This window comes from Lates calcarifer, unplaced genomic scaffold, assembly GCF_001640805.2.
Source record: "Lates calcarifer isolate ASB-BC8 unplaced genomic scaffold, TLL_Latcal_v3 _unitig_5673_quiver_385, whole genome shotgun sequence".
In the NCBI taxonomy this organism is placed as follows: domain Eukaryota; kingdom Metazoa; phylum Chordata; class Actinopteri; family Centropomidae; genus Lates; species Lates calcarifer.
Window position 1 is genome coordinate 446582 of NW_026117659.1, and position 25924 is coordinate 472505.

The following is a 25924-nucleotide window of genomic DNA, read 5'->3' on the forward strand; positions in this document are numbered from 1 at the left end:
GTCCAGATCTGCAGCTCTGTAGCTTCCCGCCGTCGGGCCTGTTTAATTTGCAAGTGTGCCCGCCTCTTCCGGTCACATGACCTGTTGGCTTGTTCGGGTACGCGCGTCCTTCAGTGTTGGCGGGTGTTTGTAGACTGCTCCACGGCAGATCCCCCTCAGCTGACCACAGAGATACTCTTTTGTGTCCCAGATACTCTTTTTATTTAGAAAATGTCTGAGTGGACCAGAGATAGACGACGTGATGCTCACCGCAGCCAACATGACGAGAGGTAAGTCTGGATGAAGTTTGTCCCGCTTCTCACACCGTCACTACCAACTGCCATTGTGTCTTTGTCCAGTGGACCTGCGGGGGCTTTGTTAGCTCTAAGTCCTGTCTCTAAAAGAATTGTTTGGTGGTTGGTGGGAAGACAGGCTGAAAAAGAGGCGGTAAACACTGACAGCAGAAAACTTTGCCATCGTCTGTGCGGTTAGCTGAGAGCTTGTACCGCGCTGAAGAGAGCACCATAGCTAACACAAGTCCGTAGTTTCTTACTGTATTTACCCGGGATAGAACTGGCCTGGTATAGCCAGTGGTGATGATCAGGCCCCAGCCAGACTAGATATCACACAAGCCCTGTACAGGGTCGGTTTACACAGACAGGCCGAGCAGTCGGAAGTAGTTTGTAGATGGCGGGATAATCACCTCAACAGGCTGCGATACTTAAACGATTTAAACTGACAGATATCTGATCAGGACCAAGAGGTTTTAGAGTGTAACACTGCCATGAAGCCATGTCCTCAGATTTATAGTGGCAGGATATTCACACCATGGTGATTTTAGATGATAAATTTTACTGAGGGAGCGATATGCTTTGCTGATGTTATATCACAGTCCGATTAACATAAAGTTGGCCTGAAATCATTTAAAGTCTGCACACTAAACACCAATCCAAATGACTAATGAATACTGGATTAAAAACACAGTCAACTAAAATAAGACAAGAAATATATGTATTAATTGACATAAAATGTCAGTTGTCATTGAACACTTAACTTTATTCACAGATCACATGTGACATTGTTCATGCAGTTTAGCTTTTAAAGATTTAGTAATTACATTTCCACAGCAGCTATGATCATCAGTGAACAGTCTGTCGCTGTCTTGGACTGCAGCATCAGTTGTAGTCTGACCACATTCACTGGTGACTATCTGATGTATAACAGACTGATGTCTGGGATTCTGTAGCATGCTGGGAGGCTTAACTACTTCATTTACCTGCAGTCACATAATCAGCACTCAGACAGTCAAATGATCATAGTTTCAACTTTCTACTAATTTTGCCTTTTATTAAATCAGAGTGAACAGTTACTCAGGCTAACTATATCCACACTGCACCCTCAAACACTCCTCTGACCATGTGGATGAAAAAAAAAAAAAACACCATGTCTGCTGCACAATGAGATTTCGGACCTGCTTTCTATCCAGGTATCCAGAGGAGTGCCATCTTTCTTTTGTTTCAGAAACATTAGCGTTAGTAGCTGTAGCCAGTTGTTTTCTTGGCTTGTCTAGTCAAGTAGACATATTCTCTTGGTATGTGCTTGAAATGAAGAGCTGTGAAAATATACCTGAACATGTTTGTATGTTTGAATCCAACTCCTTCTTATGCCCTACTGGTGTAGGAGGAGTGGTCCGTCTCAGTGGTCCCACTGCAGGAAGAGAGGGATCGATGGAAGTCTGCGGGCCAACAGAGAGGCAGAAGGTTGTGACCGGGAAAATGGTAGACACACTGACAACAGCTACAGACACTCTGACAACAGACATTCCAGGTAAGACTATGTCTATAACATTTACATTCATATGTGGCAGTTAAAGGTCTTTTCTGTGGCAACAAATACTTCTATCTCCCTCAGTGAGTTTATGTTCCCTTTGTGTTTCCTCCCCAGTTTCACCACTCCAGAAAGTGCAGGCCCAGTGTCCCGCTGTGGCAGACAGGCTGACTGGGGCAGTCAGGTGGAGGATGATGAGATGAGGAGGGGTGTACACAGAGACATGCAGCGGTAACCAACAGCTTCTATTTCAGTGGTTTTATCTCTGCTTCATTTATAGCGCAGTTTTAATTGTTGAGCTTCATTGACAGTATGCTTTCTGTTCAGTTACAGGAGGAGGATACTGGGTGCAGAGGTCACTCAGAGAGAGAGAAAGACCTCCTCTGGCTCTTCTGGAAGGTTTGTCTCCTCCTCATGTTACCTCTTTCTGACCATTGGCTTGTGAATGCAGGCTGACATGTTGTACACGGTATTAATCTACTGTAAACTCACTACTTTCTTGTTTTAGTTGATAATTGAGCACATACATACATGATTGGTTGTCTCTGGGTGGTGGTCTCACAAGTTCTCACAAGTTAGAAACTTTCCATGGGAATTAACAGGAATAAACTGGAAATGAGCAAAACGAACATCAGTCTGTACATCCAGTCAAATAAGTTTTGATGATATTACTGAGGTAAATATATTTTATCTTTGGTATTAAAGTTTAACAAGCAAAAAATAAATCAAAATGATGTGTTTACACAGTAGCTAGCCAGCCATCAGATATCCTAAGTGTAAGCTAATTAACACCATGTTTATATATTAGTTTTATTCAACACTCATGTTTTTTCTAATAACAATTGATTTAAGATCTATTCACAAATAAATGTCAAAAATTTCAATTTTTAAAATTTTTATTAGTTTGCAACATGTCTGCTTCTGACAAAACAAAATGTTATCTTTATATGGTGCAGTTTGTATGAATTACCCCAAATTTCTAATTCGATAATTCCAAATTTCTCCAGCTTAACTTCCCACGGAAAGTTTCCAGAAATGTACAGGACGTTTTCTGCCCCTTTGAAACTCTGTTCCATTCTCAATAAATATCAGTCCGTTTGGACTGTGTGAATATGTGAATGAGGGTAACCCTGTGTATCTGCTACAGCTGTGACTCCAGAGAGGGAGAGAACATTGAGACTGATGAGGCTGTGTTGCTACGGCGACAGAAACAGATCAACTATGGCAAGAACACACTGGCCTATGACCGATACATCAAAGAAGTTCCAAAGTAGGTTTACACACATACACACACGCTTGATCAATATAGCTCTGAAACCGTTATGACAACAGTGAGGTGCAAAGTTTTTAAAAGTCAGGTCAGTTTTGTTTAGAGGTCTGCCATCACAGATCAGACTCTATACCTCATACCTGCAGAAAGGGACAGGAGAATTGCATACAGTGGTCTGTTTCCATAATGAAACCGCACTAACGTTACCTATATTCACCACAAAATCAATAAATTGCGAAATTAAAGAACAAATGAAGTAAATGCCAAGTTACTGGAATTGTAAATGAAACAACACAAAATAATGACTTCATTTGAAACAGCAGAGCTTCCTCTCCTGTCTGTCGCTGTCCGATGATTGGCCAGACAAATTCCAATGTATAAAACTCAGCCAACAGGCTTCAGTGGAGAAGATCCCTCAGGTTGAACATGTTGGACATATCCAACAGCTAAAACAAATTCTGACCCATTTCCCCTATCAAAGCAGCTGTAGCCTTTAACAGTAGAAACCTGTCTCCACAGTGGACTCTGGTTTTATTGGTTTTATTTAAGATAATATGCAACCTTATCTACATGATGGGGGTGATATGGGTTGTTCACTGTAGCCAACATTAGTACCGCTGCTGGAAACACCTAGTCATACAGGACAGATGTCTGTCACACCAACTTTATCAGCCATGCCAAACAAACCAGTTTGATGTTAGCATGAAAGCTACCAGACAACACTTCTGTGGAAATGTTTAAGCTGCAGTGTTTGTGAGCACAACAGAAACCCAGAGCACAGAAACCACTTATAGCAAGGAGGTACAATTTTTTAAATAATTTGTGTGAGAGACAATCAGGAACTACAGAAAATGACAGAACATTTCCTGTCAGAGTCTATGTTTGTCTTCTGCACTGTTGGTTAATATATTTAATTAATTAAATTATTGGCTGTTGATGCCTCCTGAAGGGGTTGGGATATGGATATGAATCTGAACACAGCCTAAACTTTATGCACAGTACTGTATGTGTGACATGGAACATGTCAGGAGAATGTAAGTGTTCAGTAAATAAGTAAAACTTTAACCCCTGTTTCCCTTGTTCTCCGTCTTTGTTTCCAGACACATGCGTCAGCCGGGTGTACACCCAAAGACTCCCAATAAGTTCAGGAAGTACAGCCGTCGCTCGTGGGATCAGCAGATCAAACTGTGGAAGGTCAAACTGCATGCCTGGGACCCCCCAACAGAGGATGGCCGAGATAACCTACTTGATAACATGTAGGAAAATTATAATGAGAACAGTGCAAAACCCAAAGAGATTCACTTAAGTGTTATATGTGACAAAAAGAAGCTGGAACTTGAGCTTGATAAATTACCAAAGTGGGGCGGCATGGTGGTGCAGTGATTAGCACCGTCACCTCATTGCAAGAAGGTTCTGGGTTTGAGCCCCGGTTCTGTGTGTAGTTTGCATGTTCTTCCTGTGTCTGCGTGGGAACCACAGTCCAAAGACATGCATGTTATGTTGATTGATAACTCTAAATTGCCCGTAGGTGTGAATGTGAGTTTGAGTAGTTGTTTGTCTGTATATGTTGCCGTTGATAAGCAGTGTAGATAATGGATGGATGGATTTCTAGATTCTAACAGATTATTTTTCTGTGGTCCAACTAAGTGATTAATTGTTTAAGCTCTAAATGAAATATTTAGACTTAAGTGACACATAGGTCACTTCAGGTCCATAAAGAATGAACTGTGTACAGTTTCAATCAGCTGTAGGTGATGTTCATGTGTTTGTCCTCTGTTCCTCCAGTGAGGAGCTGGGTCTGGATGATGTAATGGACATTGAGCTGGATTTCCCAACCCTGTCAGACTCCCAGAATGCCCCAGCTGCTCTCAGCACACACAGCCTTTCACTGGAGGTGAGTTTAAGTCACTTGTGGTCAGTGTGATTGTAGCACTTCTAAAATTTTCACACACACAGGCAGAGGGTTGGGGTTTAATAGCATTTTATCCAGTCTTATCAAACTAACAAGTTCTGAACTTGATTTCTGTGCTCTATTGCTCAGGGTGAGGACTGTTTGGGGACTCCAGTTAAAATACAGAAGACAGAAACCACAGCAGAGTCTGACACGGTGTAGCTCATCATCTGCCTTCTCCTGGAAAAAATGCAACACGCTCGGACACACATCTCACCCGTTTCCCTGCAACACTTTGACCTCTCACAGCCCATCATGTTACCCAGAATGACTCTGTTCCAGGTGCCAGCTGCTCCATCTACTGGACGCAGTGTCACATCTGCACGGCTCTACAGTGCCGTGTCTGTCTCAGCTGGTTTATTAGTTCAACACTGTGTTCTTTTAGTGCTTCTTAACCCATGTGTTGGGACCTTTTACAGATTATTAATCTGCTCAGGGAGTCTTCTTTTACCACATGATTTTGCAGTTGCATATCAAATCAAGCTTCACTCAGTAAATGGTCTAGGATTCTGTCATCACAACAATACTTGTAGTACTAATCTCTGGCCTGGTTCAGCAGTCATCCAGTTCTGTTGATGTCCGTTAGGTACAAATGTTAAAACACACCCTGATTGTACTTGGTAAATATAAAGCAAGAATACATGGATATAGACTGATGAACTGAATTCCAAGGTTTAAAGGAGATGGCAAACCAAAGGCAAGCTTTTTTCCTTTTAATGATTCATATTGACTTTTTTCATGTACAATTTTAAATAGTGAACAGCATTACTTTAGTTATATGGGGCTGTGATTTGTTTTTACCTTGGTTATTTTTTTAATACAAATGTTAATGTGTTTCTTATTGCTGTTTCCTTCATGGTGAAGACTTTGAAATAATAATAAAAAAACAAACAAGCTCGAATGTTTCACTGTCTTCTATGAGCAGAACAGATAGTCACTCATCCTGTCATCCAAAGCTGAACTTGCCCATGAATAGAGGAGTATTTTATTTTGTTGCTTTATGTATAACCTGTGAACAGATAGGTACTTTTTGCTGTGAACTCAGGTGAGTGGCAGTTTTTTTTCATTCATTTTATTTTAATGTTTATTTTGTTCATATCACATGTACATCAATTTGAACCTTTTTTTTTTACAAAGTAGTCTACAGTCTTTTTCTCTGTAGCTTTAGTTTACTGATCTAACCAAAAGAAGCTTTGATATAGTTCAGATTCTTCCAGTGTGAAGTCAATACTAGTGTGTGAAGCTTTGCTCCACAGCACTGTCTACAACTAAATTATTTTCATTTTGTTTTATGTGCTGATTGTTTTCCTGACCAAGTCTATAAAACAATCTGAAAACAGAAAACAGCCATCACAGTTTCCTAAAACAAAACATCACTAAATGTTTTTTCTGACTTAAATATCCCAAAGATACCGATTTATTCTGATATTAGACAGATGGACAGCATATTCTCAGCTTTCAGAGTATGAACCATCATCATTTTTCATTTTTGCTTGATAAAATGATGACAAAGCAGTTATTTATCTGTTTGCTTTCAATCGACTAATCGACTGATAGTTGTTGCAGCTGTAGTTGGTTTTGCAGAGGAACTGGAGCGAATTCTGCAGTTATCTGTTTCTCTGCCTCAGGGGGGCACTGTGGCCCACACTGGAGTCCAAACTACCTAAAATACCAAGACGAAGAAGGAAGGAAAACGAGGAGAAAAGAGTTAGTGCAAGTGTGCAGGCTAAATTGATCAGGATTTGAGATTAAAGTGACTGAGGACCATGCTGAGGGTTTGTCTGAGAGGAGCTAATGCCACAGCCCGGGTAAGATCCGCACCCTGCCTCTGCTGACTCACCATCCGCTTCCATGTTGACATTAGCCTGTTGTCATTCAGTGACCCGCAGCCTGGCTCAAGGTGCCACAGCGGGCTTTACTATGAACAGAAGTGGACTGGTGACCCTACAACACCAGTTCACGCTAGACTGTAGGAGAAACACTTGTCTTTACTCAAGCTGAGATAGTTGATGCGAAGAGTGCACAATGTTAGAGCTAGCTGTTAGCTTACAGTGACAGATGGCTAAGAAGGAAGCTAACGAGTTGAGCTAAATGTTGGGAGGGAGGAGGAGGGAGGGGCCAGTCTGTCCTGTCTCTGAGTGAAGTCTGAATGTCTGCTCCGCGTTAGCCCCTTATAGCGCCATGCCGTCCGACACTTGACTCACTAATGTGCTCTACTTGTCGGCTTCATGTGAGAAAAAGATACGGAGTGACATTTGTCAAAAGTGGCCAGTTTAGTCCTGGTGGGACCAGGACTCTCACACCCGACCTGCAGCGTCTGGAGTCTAATTGATATCTGTGGAGTCACACCTGCCTGTCACTCTGTTGAAGTTTACACTGTAATGAAAACTGTGATAACTTGATAACTTGAATTATATTTGTGGGAGTGGCGTTTGGACACTAAGTGCATGACCTTTGCAGTAACTTGGGGTACATTCAGCAAAAGAGAATGAAAAACGACTTTACACTTAGTAGTAGTAGTCCCAGAGAGATGTGAGGGGGCATCTTTTATTGCTGGTACAGAATGAGTCATTGTTCTCTGTGAAGCATCATCTGACATCAGTCTCTGCTGACGACTGCACAGCTGGATCAGTTGTCTGCAGCAGCTTCTGTTGTCTTGCAGTTTGCATTTGGACAAGTTAGGGCTCTTGTTTCCACCTGATAAAGAGTGTGTGACTGTTCTGTAGCTGTCTGTGTTTCAGATGTTTGAGGTCCAGCAGTAACATTTTATGAACTAGTTGTAACAAGTATTTATTTCCGCCTCACTCTCTCCTTGTACCTCTCCTGCCCTCTCTTCAGAGGAACTGTGGGAGAACCCCTCTAACCAACCTGCAACATTGCCGGCACTACACAGCAGGAGAGACCAGGTAATACACACACACACACACACACACACACACACACACACATTGTAAAATATCAAGGAAGTCAAATATACATGGTCACATCATATTCATGTCTATTCTCTTACACAGCGGTGGTGCCGCTAAAGTGGTTGCTGCAGGCCTGGTGACAGTAGGTGGGGGCATTGGAGGTGCGATACTCTACGCCAAATGGGACCACAAGTTCAGAGCAGCTGTGGAGAAAAATGTTCCGTACTCCGACTGGCTGTTGGGCCTGGCTTTGGGACCCGCTTCTCAGGATGGCGGCTTCCCAGTCAAGACGCAGGTCAGGGTGGATTCACAGCATGTCTGGGCTCTGATGTGTTCTTCATTAGATCAGACTTTAGAACACAACAGCATGTGGACGAGAAAGAGCAGGGCTAGGTATCAGCTCAGATTTTTGATCATTCAGTGACGTCAGATTAATACTAATGTAGAATTAAGCATTTCTCTGAATTTCTTCTGGGAGCTTAAATTATTCAAATTATTTTACATTCAACAAAAGAGCAACACTGTTGTTTCCTTGAATATAAAATTAAAGTGCAGTAGTGGCTAAACTGTCAACACATTTCCTGGTTATAAAACTGAGGATCAAGAACTTGTTTTCTTTAGCAAATGTAAAGTGATACAGCTGTATTTTTTAAGTTTGTGTTGTTTGTTTGTTTAAATCAAGGAAAACCTGCAGCACTTGTAAGGGCATCACCACTGTGCATATTTCAAAAAATAAATGTAATCCCATACAGCTACACATGGACTGTTGGTCCGTGATGCCCACTGTAATGATGAGTGTGAGCACAGGCAGGACAGAGAGTGTGTGTATTTACAGAACAAACACTGGACTGTGTTTTCTCTGCAGCTGCTATCTGTTCTCTCCTGAAGATTTTTTCTGTAGTTCCAACAAATCCAACAGAGTGATAGTTCCTCTCTGCAGCTGATCCTCTTGTCAGTTTCAGCAGTGGCAATCTTCCAGTACACATGAATAATTTAAGTTTATCAGCTCAACAGATTTGAATCAGGACTTTCAGCTCCTACTTGGAGCAAGTAGTAGATCAAACTGAGAAGGCTTCAGCTGCTGGTTCACTGTGTTAGATACATATTTAATCAACACTCAGTAGTACCTGGTACCTGGTCAGTACCTGGTCAGACACAGTGTTGAGGATCCCCAATACTGATGCATCTGGCTTCAGAGGTCTTGATGGGGACATGCTCACTTAATATCCATTGTTGTTGGATATGACTGTACAGAGCTGATTATGATATGAGGCTCTACATAAAACATTCAGACTCTCAGCTCAGTTTAAAATGGCTGCTGCTCTTTCTGCTGTTTAGATGGAGATTGCCCAGCCCCCCTCTATGATGGAAAAACAGATGAAGACATCTAAAGCCAAGCCAGAGAAAAAGGTGAAGGAGGCAGCAGAGAGTCCAGCCAAAGAGACGGGTCCTGTCCCAGCTCAGCCTGCACAGAGCTTAGAGGGTAAGTCATTTGGAAAGCAATGTTTTAATTCAGCAGCTGCTGTCACAGTGGTCACTCAGTTCACACTGCCACCTGACTGCTCTGAGGCACTAGGTACTTTGTGGCATGAATGCCGTGATGTGTGAGCACGGTGGGGCACACGCACTAGAGTGTCAGCATAGTAGCACTGGTCTGATTCTCTGTGGTGATAACACCTCAGACTGGAAATGAATGTTTACAGCATATTTACGCTTTTCCTTAAGCTTCACCAGGCTGTTTTAGTTGCCTTAATGTAACCATACTGTAAAAATGATTCAATGCTTGAGATCTCCTCACTTAACATGAATGAACTTAAGGGCCCCTGTGCTGGAACCGTGGTAATGATGCCACAGGTGGCAGACTAAAATGAGAGACTACTGGACCTTCTGCTTCAAGGAGTAAATGCAGTAAAGACTGTACAGCCAGACTGTCATAACAACATTCTCAAAATGCATAAGGGAGAAAACAAAGTCATCATTTGTAGCTGGAGACAGAGGCTTTGATTGCAGTGTCAGATCTTTTTGAGCAGAGGTTAGAGACCAGTGTGCTCTGTGAGCTACTCAGACTAGTTAGACTCACCTCAGGGGCCTCTGGGTTGTTACAGCTCCAGGTAAGGACAGTAGTAGAGGGAGAATGAGCCATGATGTCAGATCCTAAAATGCATTGTTATTGTATGTGATTTAGTCTTGTTAAAATATGAGTGATTTCTGTGCACTCTGTTGTTTTCTGCACTCAGAGATGTCTCCGGGTAAGCTGTCTTCTGCTCTAGCTCTCCTGTAGGACACTGTGCCACTGTTGTTTCACTAGACTTTAGAGATTAAATAGTAAAGGGCAACACACAGAGACAGCCTTACACAGCCACATGGTGGTGACTGCATTTACGAACTATTTACCATTTACGAAGAACAATAGTGTGAATACTTCAAGCATTCACACTATTGTTCTTCGATTTTATTATTATTTTTCTGTACCTTTTTCGCTCCCGCACGCTTTACGCTACAGACACCATATTCCATATTCCACTTTACAACCAGATCTTGTCTTAAAATGACCAAACTAACTGTGGAGTTAGATACTGGTGAGAGCTGTTTGCTAGTCAAGAGAACAGACACCAGGGTTATGACGGTGATGTGACGACTTAAAAATGGCTGAGAGAACTGAGCTATGACCAAGACGCCAACTTTATGCCTGCAGTGTCTCCACTATATACATTTTATGTATAGTCCTGTGTATGTTTCTCTTCTATTAATATGTTAATATTTTTTATTACATTGTTATGTTTATACTGTTGTATATATTTTTATAGCCTTATCTTGTTTTTATCTTGCCCTTACTTGTATTTATGTCTTTCTATCTTTTCAATCACTTATGCTGCTGCAACGATGCAAATTTCCCCATTGTGGGACTAATAAAGGATTATTTTATCTTATCTTTATAGCGGCGGCCTGCCTCGGGACAGTTATTGCATAACTGCTGCATTATTATAAATTTGCAAAATACTTGGTGGAACCAAAAGGGAGAGAGGGGAGAGAGAGAAGAGACAAAGAGAGCAAATGGTAGAATGAACTAATGTCAGATTTGTGTTTGTATTTTCTGCCGGCATAAATCCCAAATCCCACAGGGTTTTTATCAGCTGTGTCTGTATACCGAATCTCTGTACCTGTCAGTCCTATGTGTCTGTTGGGGCATCTTCTTCAGTAATGCTGTCGCTCGAGTTTTTGTTAACATTTTCTGTTATTTTCTCTTTTCTCTTTTATCTTGTTCATATGTCAGGAGTAGGAGCAAGATTAAAAAAAAGGTGTGCACGGCTGCAGTGCCCAAAAAGTTATATCAAGATATATATCTTGATCGTTTTATCACCCAGCCCTACCACAGAGAACACAATCTCTAAATCAGTTGGCTGGAAATGAAAAACTGTTAAAACATCTGCCAGAAGTATTTAACTTTGTTTTGTTGTTTTTGAAATATCATTAAGAGTGCTGCAGTGACCTGCAGGCTGTCAGTCTTTTAACTTCAATGCTGCACCAAGTCACTGATAGATCAGCAACTGCTGGAAGTTCTGCATGAAAAATGCTTTGACTGAATAACCACCCAAAGCACAGTGGTGAACCCCAGGTGTCTCTGTGCCTGTCTGGTCTTTAGCACAGGGGTCAGGGCAGATGTAGTGCAGTAGCTGGGGTGCAGCCATACAGGGAATGTAACATGACTGCTGTTCTGAGGAGATGACGTGTGAGTCAGCCTGTGAGGTCAGGATACACCACTGTCCTATTTCCCCAGTGAATTTGTTGCTGCCGCGCTGGCTTGAATAGAAAACATTGTTCTGATGTGTGTTGCCCTTTAGTCCTTTAACTGATGAGTCAGTTTACAGAAAGTCTAGACTGCCAGATTTTGCTTCTCAAATGTGAATATTCCCTGCTCCACTAGTATGCTTTTTCACCCACATTTAAAAAATGACTAATCAAGAAAGTAATCAACAGATTGATCAATAAAAAATAGAATAATCATTAGTTGCAGCCCTGTTGGACTTTCTTCCCCTTGTAGCCTAGAATACCTCTGTGATAACTAATTCCACACTACAGCTGTAGCTGCTGGTGTAGAAAGTAGCTGTAGTTTCATTTTTGAAACCAGCTGAAAGATGGTTCTGTTCATTAACAGGCATCTCCTGCTCTGATCTGATCACACTTGGACAGTTCACTCCTGACATTAGAAAGTGTCTCCACGTGTCTCCAGTGACCACTTGTGATCAGATTCACTGCTGTATATCAATAAACATGTACATCTTTCTGTCTGTGTTGTTTTTATTCAGAGGAAGGCAGCAGTGTACTCCTGCACCCAATCTGCTAGAAAGTAAGAAAGAAGCAGTAATCAAAACAGATCAGACTAGGTCTATTCCTTGATGTGTTCCAGGCAAACCAAACACCTGATGTTTGATGCACTCGTAATATATCTCTATGGGCTTTCTGAAATTTTCAGTGGGCAAAGATACAACAGAGGAGTCCCCAAATGTTGTAGTCTTTATAAATGTTAAATCCCTCAGCAGCCTGTGCATCATAATCCAAAATGTTAAAGCCAAATCAGTTCACAGTCATTTCAGACATCACATATTCACAGTGATCATGTACACTGTACAGTTGGTGCATATAAGTGTTGTCACACATGTTAATGTACATGCAACTGCCTGTGTCTCTCTGTATTTGTGTCTGATCCAGAGGCTTCAGCAGAGGCAACTCATATCATCTCAGCCATAAGTGAGGTCCCATCAGTCCCTGCTCCGTGTGACACAGAGGCAGCAGCAGTCAAAGGTAACACATCTAGCCACTTTGATACCTCACAGTAAAAACAGAAATTCACCCTTTGTATATTCAACGATGAAATGATTCATTTTTGTATCTGTTAGATGGTAATCAATACTTACATTTTTCACATGATCAATTACAGTGGATTAACTCTCATTTAGTGAGTCTGTGAGCTTATGACATCACTTCCAGATGAGTGTTGTATGAATGAATGTATGAATGTATGAATGTAGCTGTAAATCAGAAAATGCTCCTATAATCCTCAGTAAATCTTACCAGGTTCCAGACCCCAGAAACTGCTGCTCGCATCTCTGATTTGTTCAGTGAATTCAATTCAGTGTTTTAGTTTGTGTGTGTATGGTATATATGACCTGGTTTACTGCTTTAACTGGTCATAAAATTTGACCTGATCTTCATGTAAGTCACAACTACAGACAAACACTATGAGCTTTAGCCCATATCACTCAAACAGTTATAACCTTTAACGTCTTTATTGAACACACTCATTAACCATTCACAGTGCTGATAGAGAAAGTCAGTGAAGCCTTGGATCTAATAAGTGGTTGAACCTCCTTGACAGCAGTAATCTCAGTCCAGCTCCTCCAGTCTAAGTGGATCAGATCAATCATTCAGGAGGAAGTTTGGACCGATCTACCTACAGACGCTGCTGTAGCTTTAGCTCAGACATATTCTCAGGATATATGGTGTGAACGTCTCTCTGAGCTCATTCCACAGCAGCTCTGCTGGGTTCAGGTCTGGACTCCACAAGGTGGTTTACTTTGATGTTCAGGCTCATTGTCCTGCTGATCTTCAGCTGGCGGGCACACACCCTGACATTATCCTGGAAAATACACTGAGAAACTCAGGAATTCATTTTCCCATCGATGATGGTGAGCTGTTTTGTGTATAGTAGATTGATGCACAATGATTCCTTCATCTTCATCTTCATCAGGTCATGGTGGCAACAGGCTAAGCAGAATATTCCAGACTTCCCTCTCCCCAGCAAAGTTTTCCAGCTCTTCCTGGGCCATTCCAAGGTGTTCCCAGGCCAGATGAGATATATAATCTCTCCAGCAGGTTCTGGGTCTAGCCTGGCATCTCCTCCCAGTTGGGCATGCCCAGAAAACCTCCAAAGGAAGCTGCTCAGGCAGCATCCTAACCAGATGCCTGAACCACCTCAACTGACTTACCTTATCTTTAAGGCTGAGTCCAGACACCCTACAGAGGGAACTCATTTCAACCACCTGTATCTGTGATCATGTTCTTTCGGTCACTACCAGGATCTTGTGACCATAGATGAGGGTTGGAACGTAAATCGTCTAGTAAATTGAGAGCTTTCCCTTCCCGCTCAGCTCCCTCTTCACCACAACGGTCCGGTACAGCGATTGCATCAGTGTTGACGCTGCAATAATCCACCTGTCAATCTCACGCTCCATCCTCCCCTCACTTGTGACCCCAAGATACTTAAACAACTTTGCTTGAGGCAGAAACTCTCCCCCCACCCGGTGGGAACAATCCAACATTTTCCAGCTGAGATCCATGGCCTCAGCCTTGGAAATGCTGACCCTCATCCCAGCTTCACACTCAGCTGTAAACTGCCCCAGGGAATGCTGAAGGTCATGGTCTGATAAAGCCAGTTATCCCCCATTATCTGCAAAAAGCAGGGCGTGATTCTGAGGTCCCCAAACTGGACACACTCCTCACCTCAGCTGCACCTTGAGATCTTGTCCATGAATACCACAAACAGGATGGGGGACAAGGGACAACCTTGACAGAGTCCAACACCCACTGGAAACATATTTGACTTTGTGCCGAGAATTCGAACACTCACTTAGGTTGTATAAGGACTGGATGGCTCGCATCAGCGGCCTCGGTACCCCATACTCCCGCAGTACCCCCCCACAGGGTCCCTTGGGGGACACGGTCATAAGCCTTTTCCAAGTCTACAAAACACATGTAGACTGAATTATCAAATTCCCATGAATCCCGTCAGCAGTCCTGCAAGAGTAAAAAGCTGGTCCACTGTTCCACAGCCAGGACGGAATACGCATTGCTCCTCCTGAATCCGAGGTTTGACAATTGGTCTGAGCCTCCTTTCTAGCACCCAGGAGTAAACTTTCCCAGGGAGGCTGAGTAGTGTGATACCCCAATAATTGGAGCACACTCTCCGGTCCCCCTTTTTAAAAAATGGGGACCACCACCCCGGTCTGCCACTCTCCAGTACTGTCTCTGTCTCTGACCTCCACGCGACACTGAAGAGGCTTGTTAACCAAGACAGCCCCACAATGTCCAGAGCCTTCAGCATCTCTGTGTGAATCTCATCCACACCTGGTGCCTCGCTGCTGGGCAGCTTCTTGACTACCTCAGCAACCTCTGCCAAGAATATGGGTGAGGCTTCTCCCTAGTCATCAGACTCTGCCTCCTCCACAGAAGACATATTGGCTGGGTTCAGTAGTTCCTCAAAGTTCTCTTTCCACCTTTCAGTGATGTCAGCAGTTCCCCAGAGGTGAACTCCCAGGCTGAACACAGCCTGAGACAGCCATCGAACGGTTTGCTAGAACCTCCTTGAGGCCAGCCGAAAGTCCTTCTCCATGACTTCCCCAAACTCCTCCCACACCTAAGTTTTTGCTTCCACTGCAGCCCTTCTGGCCTCCCGGTACCTACCCGCTGCTTCAGAAGACCCCTGGGCCAACCAGGCCTGAAATGCCTCCTTCTTCAACCTGATGGCTTCCCTCACCACTGGTGTTCACCAGCGGGTTCTTAGGTTGCTGCTTCAACAACCTTCTGACCACAACTCCTGCCTGCCGCATCTGTAATGGAGGCTTTGAACATGGCCCACTGTGACTGAATGTCCCTAGCCTCCCTCAGGATGCACGAAAAGTTCCTCAAGAGGTGGGAGTTGAAGACCTCCAGGGGCCTCTGCCAGACATTCCCAGCACACCCTCACTACTCGTTTGGATTTACCAGGTCTGTCCAGCAGCCTTCCCCACCATCTAATCCAACTCTTCACCAGGTGGTCAGCAGTTGACAGCTCTGCTCCTCTCTTCACCTGAGTGTCCAAGACATATGGCCATAGATCTGATGATACAACCACAAAGTCTTTTAGTCTCACTTATGTATGACCTTAAGCCTGCACATGGTGTTTGTCATGGCTAATCCATAACTAGCAATAGCAAAACACCACTCAGGTTCAGATTAGGGAGGCCATTCCTCCCACAGGGAGGCAGAGAGAGGGACATAATCACCCCCATGAGCGTTGAAGTCTCCCAGCAGAACTATGGAGTCCCCAGTCGGCACTCTTTCCAGGATACCACCCAGAGACTTCAAGAAGGCCGGGTACTCCGAACTGCTGTTCGGTGCATAAGCCCGCACAGCCAGAGCCTTACCCCCAACAACTTGTAGTCGCAGAGAGGCAACCCTCTTGTTCACAGGGGAAAACTCCAACACAGAGGCACTCAGCTTGGGACTTGTGAGTCCCCACACCCTCACAGCACCTCTCACCTTGGGTGACTCTGGAAAAGGAGAGGGTCAAGCCCCTCTCCCGGAGTTTGGTTCCAGAGCCTACATTGTGCGTAGAGGTGAGCCCAATTATATCTAGCTGGTACTGCTCCACCTCCCACACCAGCTCAGGCTCCTTCCCTGCCAGAGCAGTAACATTCCATATCCCTAGAGTTAGTCTACGCTACCAGGTGTTTCAATTATGTTTTCAAAATGGGCAGAAACAGCACAATGATTTGTGTGTTATTAGTTCAGAGAGATTGTTTGTTCATTACTGGAACTTCGATGAAGATCAGGTCAGATTTTTTCTGGTGCACTAACTCAGTGTTTCCCAACCTTTTTGAGCCACAGCACATATTTTACATTAGAAAAATCACAAGGCACACCACCAAACAAAAATGTCACAAAAAGTATATTTATTGAAATATAATAAAAATCTAGTCTCAATTTACTTACTCTGTGTGACACCTGGGCTTGTTTAGTTGAACACAAAGCTGATATTCTTGCAGGAATTGAAGAAAGACACACATGAAGATCTTCCTCAACAGCTCTGAGTCGCTCTCTTTTTTTTGGTCTTTACAGCAGTCATGCTTGAAAAGCCCACCTCGCATTGATAGGTTGTGGAAAAAGGGAGCAGAACTGAAATATCTTTGTTTGCCAGAATGGGGAACTCCTAATGCCAAAAACAGTCCAAAGGTAGATCAGCAAAGCTCAGTTTTAGACCATGATTTTGAATTTTCTCCAGGACCATGGTCAGATTGACTACTTTTACTACTATTACCTGCGGTGTTGTCTCACTCGCAGCATAACTATGTACTTTGGTATTTAGCGCGATACTCCCTCTAGTGGAAGAGCATGTAATTGTTCTGCCTGTCACTACACGCCGCTTGCTTAGAGTACTAATCAGGTGAAATTGGATAATCTTCCACGGCACACTTGATGATTTCTCATGGCACACTTAAGTGCTGCGGCACACTGGTTGGGAAAGACTGCACTAACTAACATAATAATAAGAACCAGTTATGATGGAAACTGTTCTACAGTGTGTCACATTACTGAGTTGCTATAACATATATAGTGAAAGAAAGGCTGTGTTGTGTCTGTGTGTGCATGTGTTTCTTTAGAGGAGTGCAAAGAGACAGCAGCAGTTCAGCCCGACACAGAGTCACCTGCAGCAGCAGAACCAATCAAAGAGCGGCCAGTAGAGGAAGTGGCAGCTAGACTGGCTCAACAAGACCAGGAGGAACAGGACATCGTAGCATGTAGGCTGGCAACAACACACACACACATTAAACAGTTTTATTGTACTTAACATAGCGAGATGTTAGGGATATTGACCTGTGTCTGTCTTTCCCTCCCTCTGTCTCACTGACTGACTGTCTTTCTCTCCCTTTGTCTCCCTGTCTGTCTCCCCGTCTCCCTGTTTTCCCGTCTGTCTGTATCTCACTCTCTCTCTCTGTCTGTCTGTTGGTCTTACAGCTATATCAGCCAGTCTTGAAGAGTCACTGGCCAGCTCAGCTAAAGCGACGCTGCAGGCCATCGGTGCTCAGGAGGCAGCCCTGCAGGCCATCACACGGCATACACACAAACTGAAGGAGGCTATGGAGGCAGAGGTACAGAGCACCACAGATTACAATAATCCTGCTACAGTTGTGACTGAATTTATGTGATTGGTGTGTCTCAGTGTTGGAGCCAGCAAGTGTCTCTCAAAGCTTCATCACAAACTAATCACAGCTGGGATGGTTCTGTGCCATCATCACCTAACTTTTTCCACTAGTAGCACTGCTGCTCCATACTGACCATCAGCATAAATGGATTTATGTTTAAGAAATACCTTGGTAACTAATTGACAGTTCACATAAAAAATGAACTGTTTCAGTTCAAAGGAAAAATTGAAGAAAAGTGAAGTGATGCTTTAAGAGAGCAGAGTGTGATTACAGTGGTGCCTCATTAAGTCAAGTCAGGTAAAATATGCATGTTGTAGCTGAAGAAACAGCAGCAGCTTCAGAGATTTGTAGCAGTGTAGACACTTGTAGTTGGTTTTTACATTTTAAAAAAATTAATCACAATCACAGTTTGTCATTATGGTGGGGCTTATCTAATATGAGCCTGTCAGGGACAGTGGCAATGTGGACATGTGAGAGTGGTGTGCTTCTGAGGGACTCCGCAGGTTTTGGTTCAGGCTCTTTTTGCATCTGTTTGCTGATCTAAACAAATTGAAACCAGTTGGTGCACGGCTGTTGTTGAGTCCAACAACACAGTTTGTGGAGTGGCAGTGGGAAGTTCAGCTGGGTTTAGGTGGGATGTGGGTCCTCTCCTGTTGCTGGTGACTGAAGGTGTTCAGTGGATGTGGTGGCCTGTTAGTAGCTGCTACAGTCAGAAGGGTTAGTGGTTATTAAAGACCAATAACAAAACATCCAAACGTCAAACTTTTAATAATAATTGTTTCACAGCAGAGTGATTCCAATTGTTATTAAACCCAGGTTTCACCTCAGGAGAAGTCAGCTCAGTGGAAGGATTTAGAAGCTGCTCTTGCTGACAGAACCGGTGCTGTGGATGATGCTGGAGCTGCTCTGTTGAAAGCCAAGTAAGAGATATCACCACACACGCACATAATGTAAATAGGATGTTTTCGTTAGTGGTCACCTATTGAGCTGAGTCAGATGATTCTGACATATCTCTTCATGTCTCTGTTTATTTAACCAATGTGGCAGTGTGGTATATCAGTGAGCAGCACTGCTTTATGGCAGTACTGGATTTTTGTACAATATTTTGTATGATCCTGTTATTATTACTATTATGCTGATTCATTTTCAGATTTTTGACCAATTTTTTATCTCGAATTGTTCTCTTCCTCCTCCTAACTCTTCCATGTCTCTGTCCTTGTAGTGAAGCCCTTGACAGTCTGAAGTCAGTGATTGATAAGTCTAAAGGGCTGAAGGCCTCTGCTGTTCGCCCTCTGGTTTTAGCAGCAGAGGAGAATCTCCATAACATGGTGGTGGACTTGGATAAAGTCGTCACCAAGGTAAGGACATGATTTTCTACATTACTAATATCTCCTCAAAATGCTGATAAGCTGTCAGGTGAAACAGACGACCAAACAGACGACATTTACTAAACTTGGCTCCCTGAGACAGAGAAGGAAGACACACAAAGCTTCTAACAGAACAGAGCATGCACAAACAGTTACACAAAACAGGAAGAAGCTAGACACAAGTCAGTGATACAGCCAGGACTAAAACATGTACAAGCAGATGAAAAGAGTTGAGAGGGATAATTCTACATTTGGGAAATATGCCTCTTCTCTTCCTCTGTGGTTCAGATCTCATGTCTGTACAATAAATATGAAGCTACAGCCAACAGCAGTTTGCGCTAGCCTAGCATAAAGACTGGAAACAGAGGGAAACTGCTACCCTGGCTCTGACCAAAGCTGATAAAATCTGACTTAGGGATTTATGGGGGGCTGTTTGTTGGACCACATCTTGACTGGGACAACAAATCCCTGGTGGACATTCAGAGTACTAACTTTCTTGCAGTGTTATCTCTCTGCCTCTGCCAGGATCATTAGCTGTCATTAGCATTATTCCACTGCTCTCTGTCTCCTGCTCTGCTCAGCTGTATCCTCTACATGGCCCTGATCCTTATCCACTTGGTTACTAGTCTCACATTTGGTTTAGTTCTCTCCATGGGATTTTTTATCTCCAGCCCTGTGATAATATATCTGACAGTCAGCGCTGATCTCAGTCGTCACATTCCTCCTGTCAGACAGACAAACCTCCTCCTACACCAATCACAGTATATTTCTGTAATATTCATATGAGTGAACTGCAGTGAGCAACAGGGCATCAGTGTTCCATCATGTGGTTGTTAACTCTGATCTTGCTGTGCCTGAGACAGCAGCAAACATGAAGAAGTTTGCCAGTGAACACACCACTCTCTCTGTCTGTACTGTGTGGCTCATCAGGGCTCTCGGACGACTCATTTAACTAATGGTTACATTTTAATGATGATTACAACATGAGCTGAGATCCTTCGCTAAAGAGCCTGATAGTTCCATTTTCTTCAAGCTAAGATAGTATCAACAAGGCTAATCCAGTCCGTAATTAAACAGTTAGCTTTTGGATTTATTTTGGAACATGAGAATAATTCATGAGAGCTACTACATGACATTTCACACAGACGTGAGATCCTATGTCTGTCCACAGATGCAGGACTAAGTGCTGAGTCTCCTCTGTAGCTGCACCAAAATCTACTTAATCCTCTTCTCCATGCAGGTCTCCCCATTCTCAAGAGTCAACTAAAAACTGCCTTTTACTCGTTAGCTCTTTACCGTGCCTAACTCTAACTCCCTGCGTTGTCTCGATGTCCTTTTTATGACCATGTGCCTTTATGGTGATGATGATGGTGGTGATAAATCATTATTATTACTGTATTACTGTACTGTATTATCTGACTGTTTTGTTTTTTCTTCTTCTCTTGTCTTGTGTTTTCTACTGTGTGCACTGTAAAGCACTTTATATAAAGTTCTTTACAAATGAAGAGTTCTCATTTCAACTAATTTCAGCCTCATTCTGACCTCATTCTTTTGGTCGCAAAAAAGTTCATCTCCCTAGGCTGAGGTGCAGGATAGACTCAGCCTCCTCAGCACAGTGCATGCTCTTTTGTTTATAAGGAGGTTAACAGTATTGTTGTCAGTGCATAACGCTGCTAATTGTGTGTGTGTGTAGGTGCAGTCTGCAGAGTCAGAAGCTAAGATTGTCTCCCAGTACAGTGAACTGGTTAATGAAGCCAAACAACAGTTCCAGAGGGAAGTGAGCAGCCTAACTCCAGAAATCCAGGCCAACTGGAAGGGCCTCAGTAAGACCACACACACACACACACACACACACACACACACACCTTTATTAGATAGTTGACATACAACAGGAGAGACATGATATTTGTCATATTTGACAGAACATTTCAGTCCAAAATGGACCTGAGAACGCTGCAGTTGTGTAGCAGTGTTGTAGACCGAAGCCTCAAACTGATGCTCAGTTACATTCATATTTGAATTTTAGCAGATACAGCTCAGACCAATGTTCCCTCTAAGCTGCACGCCAGGGCGATCGTGCACTGCTCCTGCTTTCTCTGTGCACAGCAAAACTATGTAGCGCATAAAATTACAGTGTGCGACAGTGTGCACGTCTGATGTTGCTCACAGTGGTCCAAGGAATTCTCAGGGAGTTTGTGTGTATGCTCAGACACATGAAAAATTAAGGGGAACATTGGCTCAGACTCAGGAAGAACCATCCAGAATGAACTTTTCATCATGTTTATCTTTAGCACAGGGTGGAACTTGTTGTAAATGGTACAGGTACAAAAGAGGAATTACAGTGTTTCCATGTGAAAGCCAGTGGCAGTGCAGATTATTTGACTGCATAAACACCAGTTCTTTGGATAAAAGAGACATGTTTTCAAAAGAACTTTGTGTGTTTGTGTGTGAGCTGGCAAACTGTCAGTGGATGATCTGAACGCCCTCATCGCCCATGCACACCGTCGCATTGACCAGCTGAACCGAGAGCTGGCTGAGCAGAGAGTCAGAGAGCAGATCCACATTGATGCAGCACTGGAGCAGCAGAAGTTGGAGGACCAAAAAGCTCTGGAGAAAGCTGTCAACACCTCCCTGCAGCATTTCAAGGAGGAGGCCCGGCTGGAGCAGGAGAGGAAGGTACAGAGGGGACAGAGGGTCATTAGGGGTTCACTGACTTTACCAGTGTTAGACTGTGTGCCCACAGCCTGCTTCTTTAGAGACATCATTACATCAGCTACTAAGGCCAGGAAACCTGTCACCAGTTTATGCAATGTTACAACCCCAATTCCAAAAAAGTTGGGATGCTGTGTAAAATGTAAATAAAAACCGATCTCATCAAATCTCATAAACTCATATTTTATTCCCAATAGAACATAAACAACTTATCAGATGTTGAAACTGAGACATTTTGCCATTTCATGGAAAATATTAGCTCATTTTGAATTTGATGGCAGCAATACATCTCAAAAAAGTTGGAACAGGGGCAACGAAAGGCTGGAAGAGTAATTGGCAAAAATCAGAAACAACTGGAGGAGTATTTGACAACTAATTAGGTTAATTGGCAATAGATTAGTAATATGACTGGGTATAAAAGGAGCATTTCAGAGAGGCAGAGCCTCTCAGATGTAAAGAACGGCAGAGGAACAATTTGTGGAACAATTTCAGAAAAATGTTCCTCAGCATAAAATTGCCAAGACTTTGAAGATCCCGCCATCTACAGTGGATAATATCATCAAAAGATTCAGAGAATCAGGAAGAATCTCTGTGCACTAAGGGATAAGACTGAAGGTCAGAACTGGATGCTTGTGATGTTCGGGCCCTCAGGTAGCACTGCATTAAAAACAGGCATGATTCTCTACTGGAAATCCCTGCATGGGCTCAGGACAACTTCCAGAAATTACTGTCTGTGAACACAGTTCGCCGTGCAATTCACAAATACAGCTTATGGCTCCATAATGCAACGAAGCAGCCATATGTGAACACGATCCAGAAAAGCCGCCATCTTCTATGGGCCAAAGCTCATTTAAAATGGTCTTAGGCAAAATGGAAAACTGCTCTGTGGTCAGATGAATCAAGATTTTAAATTCCATCCAGAGGGACCATCCAGCTTGTTACCAGCGCTTAGTTGTGTAAAAAGCCTGCATCTCTGATGGTATGGGGTTGCATTAGTGCCTATGGCGTGGGCAGCTTATGCATCTGGAGAGGCACCATCAATGCTGAAAAGTACATAGAGGTTTTAGAGCAACATATGCTCCCATCCAGAAAACATCTCTTTCAGGGAAGGCCTTGCATATTTCAGCAAGACAGTGCTAAACCACATACTGCATCCATCACAACAGCATGGCTTCACAGGAGAAGAGTCCAGGTGCTGAACTGGCCTGCCTGCAGTCCAGACCTTTCACCAATAGAAAACATTTGGTGCACCATGAAATGAAAAATCTGGCAACAAAGGCCCAGGACTGTTGAGCAGCTACAATCCTGCATCAGACAAGAATGGGACAACATTCCTCTTCTAAAACTTTGGCAACTGGTCTCCTCACTTCCCAGACATTTACAGACAGTTGTTAAAAGAAGATGGGGTGCTACACAATGGTAAACATCGCCCTGTTCCAACTTTTTTGAGATGTATTGCTGCCATCAAATTCAAAAGCTAATATTTTCCATGAAATGGCAAAATGTCTCAGTTTCAACATCTGATATGTTGTTTATGTTCTGTTGGGAATAAAATACGAGTTTATGAGATTTGCAAATCATTGCATTCTGTTTTTATTAACATTTTACACAGCGTCCCAGCTTTTTTGGAATTGGGATTGTGTTATCACTGTAAGTAGACAGTACCAATAATTTTGTGTGTGTGTGTGTGTGTGTGTGTGTGTATATGTGTAGCTGTCTGAGTTAAGGGAAGTGATGGAGGCAGAGATGAGGACTCAGCTCCGGCGTCAGGCGGCTGCTCACACAGACCATGTCCAAGATGTCCTCAAAGTTCAGGATCAGGAGCTGAGAGCTGAGGCTGAGCAGGTCTCTACACCGAACCACAGTCTACACACACATTACAGTCAAATACCACAACACACAGATGACTCTGTCATGTGTATGCTCTGTACTGTCTGAGTTTTGAGCACAGTATTACACACTGTAACCTGAACTGGAAGCTGATAGCCTCTGCTGTGTGTTGCGATCAGGTGCTGAGCAGTAAGATGCTCGAACAGGAGACCTGCTACCGTCAGCTGAGCCAGGAGCAGCTGGATAACTTCACTCTGGATATGAACACTGCCTATGCAAGACTGAAGGGGATGGAAGAGGCCATAGACAGTAAGATACACATACATACACACACACACACACACCATCACTGTGGAAATGAACAGTATAGATTGTGACAGTGTGATATGGTCAGACCCGTACAATGTGGAAAAGGTCTTATTTTAAAAATAACTGCAGTCAGTCTGTCATACAACATACTCAGCTGTGATCAATGAAAAAAGTGCAGTAACTAGAACAATATTTTCCTCTGAAATGTGGTGGAGTGAAACAAATGTCCTAGAAAATGGAAACACTTGAGTAAAGTATAAATACTTAAAATTAAACAGTTTAGAGTGGCAGTCTACAGTGGCCTCTAAGTACAAAGCTCATACAAGAGAAGCACACTCTAAATCCAGAAATGCAAAGTTGCAGTGGCAGAGCTTTGAAAAGTCAATTTTTTCAGAGATGACCTGCTGCTCCATGAAAGCCCATCATGTAAACGCCTTCCTGTCTTTTGAACACAGGTCACGTGGTAGCAGAGGAGCAGGCCCGTAAAGCCCACCAGCTCTGGCTCTCTGTGGAAGCTCTCAGCTACACTCTGAAGACAGCTGATGCTGATTCTCCCACCGTGCCTCTGGAGAGCGCCGCTCAGGTCGTGCGGGACAGCTGTGGTGACAGTGACTTCGCCTTGGCTCTTGCGTCGGCTCTTCCAGAACAGTCTCTTCAGCGTGGTGTATACAGCGAGGCGTCTCTCCGTGCCCGCTTCAACTCTCTACGCTCCCTGGTTCGCCGGGTTGCCCTCATTGATGAGTCTCATAACTCCCTGTACCAGTATTTCCTGTCCTACCTTCAGGCTGTGCTCCTGTTTGAGGCTAAACAGGAAGCTCCACCCGCCCATCTTAGCAGCGAGGACTTAGACCCCTTTAAGCTTCTGTCATATGCTAGTTACTGCTTAGAGCACGGGGATCTGGAGCTGGCAGCTAAACTGGTGAACCAGCTGAGAGGAGAGGCTAGGAGGGTGGTGGAGGACTGGCTGACTGAAGCCAGACTCACACTGGAGACCAGGCAGGTCATCAGTTTGTTGTCTGCTTATGCAAATGCTGTGGGGTTAGGAACCACCCAGGCTCCATAGGCTGCTGCTCTCACTTAACCTGGCAAACCTTAAAGGGACAATCCACTCAAAATCTGTCTACAGAGGATCAGATAGTAGCCTACTGTGGGTAGGAGTAGGAGGCTCTGTAGAGGTTGTAGCACACATCTCTGTGGAGCAAAAGAGCTGTGTGGGGCAGGGTGGGATACTCAGATTTTCAGTGGGGGATTCCTTTAAGTTAACTGAGGTTAAGTGATGGATGTTCAGGTGCAGCATAAGTTCATTTGTTTTAAAGCACTAAGTCATTGTGGATGATTATTTGTAAAATATAATGGATGCACCCTCTCAGTCCAGTTTCTGTCCGCTCAGGCCCACAGGTTTGGTCCAGGTATTTATTTCTGGAATCATTTCTTTATGTGTGTGTGTTTTGGAAGGTGAATCCAAACATTGATTACAGAATGTGTAATGCTGCATTTTATTTTTGACAGTACTGCACATGTTACAATAAATAATGAACAAGAAGTGGGAGTCTCTTCATTCCTCCCTTATAGCTGTGTGAATTCAGAGAGAATCAGGTTCAGTTCATGTCAGCAGAGCAGCAGTGTGTAATGAGTTTCCACTATCACCGTCTGTAGTCAGTAAATCCCATCTGATCACATATAAATACACAGGGTAGACTTATATCTAACACAGCTCCAGCCCTACAGCTTGACTGAGCTGAGACAGAGCAGCTCAGCAACAGGTCTGTTTGTCACAGTCACTGCATCTTTGTTGTCAATGTTCA

The 25924-nt window shown here is 43.5% G+C and overlaps 2 protein-coding genes across 5 annotated transcripts; both read left to right on the forward strand.

Moving 5' to 3' along the window:
• Positions 1-89: 89 nt before the first annotated feature.
• slbp (stem-loop binding protein) lies at positions 90-5928 on the forward strand. 3 transcript variants are annotated; one of them, XM_018664482.2, is made up of 8 exons: positions 90-269; positions 1660-1806; positions 1924-2037; positions 2134-2205; positions 2954-3076; positions 4177-4332; positions 4862-4970; positions 5118-5928. In XM_018664482.2, exons 1-8 carry the CDS (start codon positions 211-213, stop codon positions 5187-5189), a joined length of 852 nt encoding a protein of 283 aa, XP_018519998.1. In that variant the 5' UTR covers positions 90-210; the 3' UTR covers positions 5190-5928. The 3 variants fall into 3 exon arrangements, with proteins under 3 accessions (XP_018519998.1, XP_050924981.1, XP_050924982.1); XM_051069024.1 differs by having other exon boundaries at positions 90-268; positions 1653-1806; XM_051069025.1 differs by having other exon boundaries at positions 90-268; positions 1653-1806; positions 2140-2205.
• Positions 5929-6673: 745 nt separating this feature from the next.
• On the forward strand, positions 6674-25662 carry immt (inner membrane protein, mitochondrial (mitofilin)). Of its 2 annotated transcripts, none has more exons than XM_018664508.2 (14): positions 6674-6835; positions 7866-7933; positions 8042-8234; positions 9278-9422; positions 12650-12742; positions 17359-17496; positions 17714-17847; positions 18718-18821; positions 19124-19259; positions 20962-21091; positions 21721-21944; positions 23694-23825; positions 23990-24119; positions 24575-25662. In XM_018664508.2, the coding sequence occupies exons 1-14, from the start codon at positions 6794-6796 to the stop codon at positions 25180-25182; spliced, it is 2277 nt and encodes a 758-aa protein (XP_018520024.1). In that variant the 5' UTR covers positions 6674-6793; the 3' UTR covers positions 25183-25662. The 2 variants fall into 2 exon arrangements, with proteins under 2 accessions (XP_018520024.1, XP_018520025.1); XM_018664509.2 differs by having other exon boundaries at positions 18730-18821.
• The last annotated feature ends 262 nt before the right edge of the window (positions 25663-25924 follow it).

Excerpts from the sequence above, each read along its gene's own strand:
- slbp (XM_051069024.1), top strand. The coding sequence starts at position 211 with ATGTCTGAGTGGACCAGAGATAGACGACGTGATGCTCACCGCAGCCAA. Across the intron at positions 1,807-1,923 it reads TCTGACAACAGACATTCCAG|TTTCACCACTCCAGAAAGTG; the intron begins GTAAGACTATGT and ends TTTCCTCCCCAG. Across the intron at positions 2,038-2,133 it reads GTACACAGAGACATGCAGCG|TTACAGGAGGAGGATACTGG; the intron begins GTAACCAACAGC and ends CTTTCTGTTCAG.
- immt (XM_018664508.2), top strand. The coding sequence starts at position 6,794 with ATGCTGAGGGTTTGTCTGAGAGGAGCTAATGCCACAGCCCGG. Across the intron at positions 18,822-19,123 it reads GCTGCTCTGTTGAAAGCCAA|TGAAGCCCTTGACAGTCTGA; the intron begins GTAAGAGATATC and ends CTGTCCTTGTAG. Across the intron at positions 21,945-23,693 it reads GGCTGGAGCAGGAGAGGAAG|CTGTCTGAGTTAAGGGAAGT; the intron begins GTACAGAGGGGA and ends GTATATGTGTAG.